At 39.7% G+C, this 3789-nt stretch overlaps 1 protein-coding gene across 1 annotated transcript in view; it reads right to left on the bottom strand.

Annotated features, from left to right (window-relative positions):
- LOC107086153 (platelet-derived growth factor receptor-like protein) overlaps positions 1–2532 on the bottom strand; it is a 5506-nt gene extending 2974 nt beyond the window's left edge. The window contains exons 1-4 of the mRNA XM_015376933.1: positions 2360–2532; positions 2090–2226; positions 1861–2006; positions 1610–1761 (exon numbers count right to left, since the gene is read on the bottom strand). Of these exons, the coding sequence (XP_015232419.1) occupies positions 1610–1761; positions 1861–2006; positions 2090–2226; positions 2360–2441 (517 nt within the window). The 5' untranslated portion in view covers positions 2442–2532. The remainder of the gene's footprint in view (positions 1–1609; positions 1762–1860; positions 2007–2089; positions 2227–2359) is intronic.
- Between the last annotated feature and the right edge of the window lie 1257 nt (positions 2533–3789).

Below are 3789 nucleotides of genomic sequence, written 5' to 3' on the forward strand. Positions count from 1 at the left end.
TTCTTTTTTTAAAGTTACGCTATTTTCAAACCTATGGTATATAGCGCTTTTTCAAGTCAGGAGACCAAAGCGCTTCTCACTAAATTCAGTCATTCATCCATTACTGCCCACACTGAGTGTGGCTAGCTACATTGTAGCCACAGCTGCCCTGGGGCTCACTGACAGAAACAAGGCTGCCGTACACTGGCGCCACCATCTGACCACCATCAGTAGACAATGCGGGTGAAGTAAATTGCCAAAGGACACAACGACTCTGAAAGCCGGCGCCAGAGCTTGAACCGACAACCGTCCAATTGCAGGGCAAACTCCTGCATCCAACGCCACTGTCGCCCCATCACTAAATAACCGCAAATGGGTTAAAAAAGGAATAACAACGGATAAGATAACATTTTAGATGAAGTTTACAAGTTTAGAACAGGCTTGAGGACGCCCTAACGGGGTCCTTGTAGATCACCTGGCACTAATGGACACCTTGTTGTTGATCTCTTGTTTAGATCAGGGGTTCCTAAATCAGGGTCATGAACCCTCAGGGGGTCGTGAGACATAAAGTGGCGGGTCATAAGACGACTTTAACAATTATTGTGATATTGTTTCTGAGGTATATGGAGGGCCAAAATATACCCTGAAATACATAAACGTGAATGTAATAAATACGCATGAATGTCTTATTTGATCAGTACCTGCAATATTATTAAATATATATGATCAAATATAGCATTAAATTGAAAAAAAAAACCCCACAATTAAATAATCAGATTTCATATATAATAAAAAATACATTTAATATGTAATTTAAAATGGTTTACTGAATATAATGATTCCACTATGTTTTTTTAAATAATATAGAGTGAAATAATAATATGAATTTTTAGGGGGTTGCTGCTCTGTCACATTGCTATTTCCTGGTCACAGGCTGAAATGTTTAGGAACCCATTTTCTAAATCCTTACTGACTTTTGCAGAAAACTCAGTTTTAGTGTAATTTGACCAACGCATACACTTTCAGTCAAAGTCTCAGCAAACAATGTTTGTTATGGTAGGGCAGAAATGTATTTTCCTATAATCACTCCCAGACAACCAGCCGACATATAGAAAGCATCCAATGGTTGCCATGGAGACTTGGTATCCTCATGATGTAGAGCCCAAACTTAGGAGATCCTTGATGTTTAAGTTACAGCAGCAGTCATTTTTTAAACATTTTTGATCTGACTCTATCTTTAGGTTGAGGGAAGTAACTCTTTTCTTTTAGTATTTCATTCAAACCTTTAAGATTAACACATTTTAAGGAAATTTACTGTAGTTTATTAGCATATTCTCTGGTCTTTCTAATTTGGAAATGTGTTGTTGGCTCCTGTTGTCTCATCATAATTTATAATCCAGGAAAAAAGATAAATATGGGTTAATAATTAAAATAAAAAATCCACTGAAAAAGTAAAGAATACACCACAAAGATAATTAATTTTAAGGTAGTAAATTTACTTATATTAAGGCTTCAAAATTATTTTCTTGTGAGATCTCCGTACTGCAATTAAAAACTGAAAACTTTCAGGATTCTTAATACACTTAAGAAAGCCACAACATTAAACCATGAAAACACATTTCTGTCTTACCTGGAAAGAAGATGAAGACTTTAACAGCTTTGTTGTACACCCTCCTGCAGTCTTTGTCTTCACAGTACATTGGATAGCAGGTATACTCCCCCGTGTCTGCAACAGTAGTGTTGACTAATGTCAGGGAGCTGAATTTCTCTTGTTGGATGATCCTGCAGATTAAAAACAAAGACAAAGATTTCAATTCGTGTTCACATTCCACTGTCCTGTCCTCATTTCACATAACAGAAACTGATGAGGATGTGTCTTACATGAGCCTTCCTTCATCCTCATCCTCTTCCACATTAGGAGGGACGCTCCACTGCACAGGTTTGCCCCTGCACCGCAGGCTCAGTGTGTCTCCTGTCTGCACACTCAGAGTCTCTCCAACTTTTTTAAACAAGCCTCTGCCAACAACCTTAATGCAGTCATTTTTTAAAATCTATTTTCTATCAACAGACCAGAGATGCACATCTCCATTGGTAATTGACTGTTTCCTACCTGGGTGAGTGATGTCTTGGTCTGAGCTGCAGCTGTAGGTTTGATCTTTGCTCTATCCGTCTCGACTCTTTGCCGTTTAATTGTTGTTCTTCCAAGTTTGGGTTTTTTTGTTGTGGATGTTGTCTCTATTTTGGCTTCTGAATGTAAATGTATATGTTTTTAATTAAATGCCTGATTCTTTTATGAGCCATTCTTAGTATTTCTGGAAACACAAAGAATTAAACATTTCTGTTGGCTCATTATTTAACAAAGTGCACAGAAATTACTTACCTAACTCACAGATTACAGCCAAAAGAAAGATAGCGCTCAGCCACAGCCTCCACTTGGACTTGGTTCCCATCAGCAAACGCATGATTGATCTGTTTAGGACCAGCGTGGTGTGTAAGCTGTTAGTGCTGCACAGAGAAACCTCTGCACCAAAACCAGTGGGGGAAAAGATTGAAAAGAAGAGAGGAGGTGAGCAGGAACATCAAATTTCCTTCAGCTGAAAGCAGAGCATTAAGACCATAAATTCCTCAGGAGTCCCTGGACCAATAAGGGCCCAGAGCCTGTTTGTTTAACTGCTGGACTGGAAGAATGCATTGGCAGCAAGAGTCCGGCCCTCACAAATGCTGCACAGTTAAAAGCTTTTGGTGCACAGTAGATGCTGTGACCCAATTAAAAACTCAGGCAAAATAAAAAACATATCCATTTAAAATAAAATGCTTTTTTTGTTGTGTTATTTAACATAGATTTGTTAAAATTTTTTATTCTAATCTAAACATTGATCAACCTGCTCTTGAAACTCTGACCTTATAATGTATGGGGGAACAGGATGATTGTAACACTGTTTGCTTCGTCATAAGATAAGGCCTTAAACCCTTTGTACTTAATAAGCACATGTGTTTACTACAAATGGTATCACCTCTGTATGTCACAGACTCAGTGAGTTAACAGGCCTCCTTTATTACAACTTACCACCCACCCACTGTAGGTTATAATGCATGCTGAGGTGAACTGTAAAAAAAAAAAGGCCAAAAACTGCAAAAAATAGAGACGCTGTTGACAAATTTACAATTTCCAAAAAATGATTTAGGAAATAAAACAACCTGGAAAAACAAACATCTGTTACTATTTATGTCATGATCTGGCCTGTTTGCTCTCCCTTAATTAGTCATTCCTTTCACCTGTCGTTTTCCCTCCCTGCCTCAATTATAATTTATTCCTCTCACATGTTTCCTCTTGGTTATATTCAGTTCAGCCTGAGCATTCAGGGCCAGATCATTATTTGTCTTTCTGTTAGCCTCTCTGTTATTTTTATTTCATGGTTCATGCCCTGGATCCTGGCGGACAGTGGAAAGAGGGTTTTGTGTCTGTCTCGTCTCCTAATCGTCCACTGTTCCTCCCCCGCTGAGTCCTCTGGGTTTTTGGCTCTATATGTGGGGAGGTTCAGTTTTTATCAAAGTAAGCCTGGCTCCAGTGAGGAGACCAGTTTAAAGGTCCTGCATCAAGTTCTGGTTCCACGTCCTGTCTCGGCTACCCTCTTCCACTGAGCCTGCTCATCTGCACCTGATCCTGTCTGCACCTGTGCGTGACCACCCGGTCATGCTTTCGGACCCTGTCAGACTCTGAACCCTCCTGGGAGCCTGTGGATGCCTGGAAGTCTGGATCCTGCCTCCTGTTTTTGTTCCTGCCCGATCTGGATCCTGTTCCTGTCTGTT

Source organism: Cyprinodon variegatus, unplaced genomic scaffold (assembly GCF_000732505.1).
Source record: "Cyprinodon variegatus isolate N-32 unplaced genomic scaffold, C_variegatus-1.0 Scaffold8, whole genome shotgun sequence".
Taxonomy (NCBI): Eukaryota; Metazoa; Chordata; class Actinopteri; order Cyprinodontiformes; family Cyprinodontidae; genus Cyprinodon; species Cyprinodon variegatus.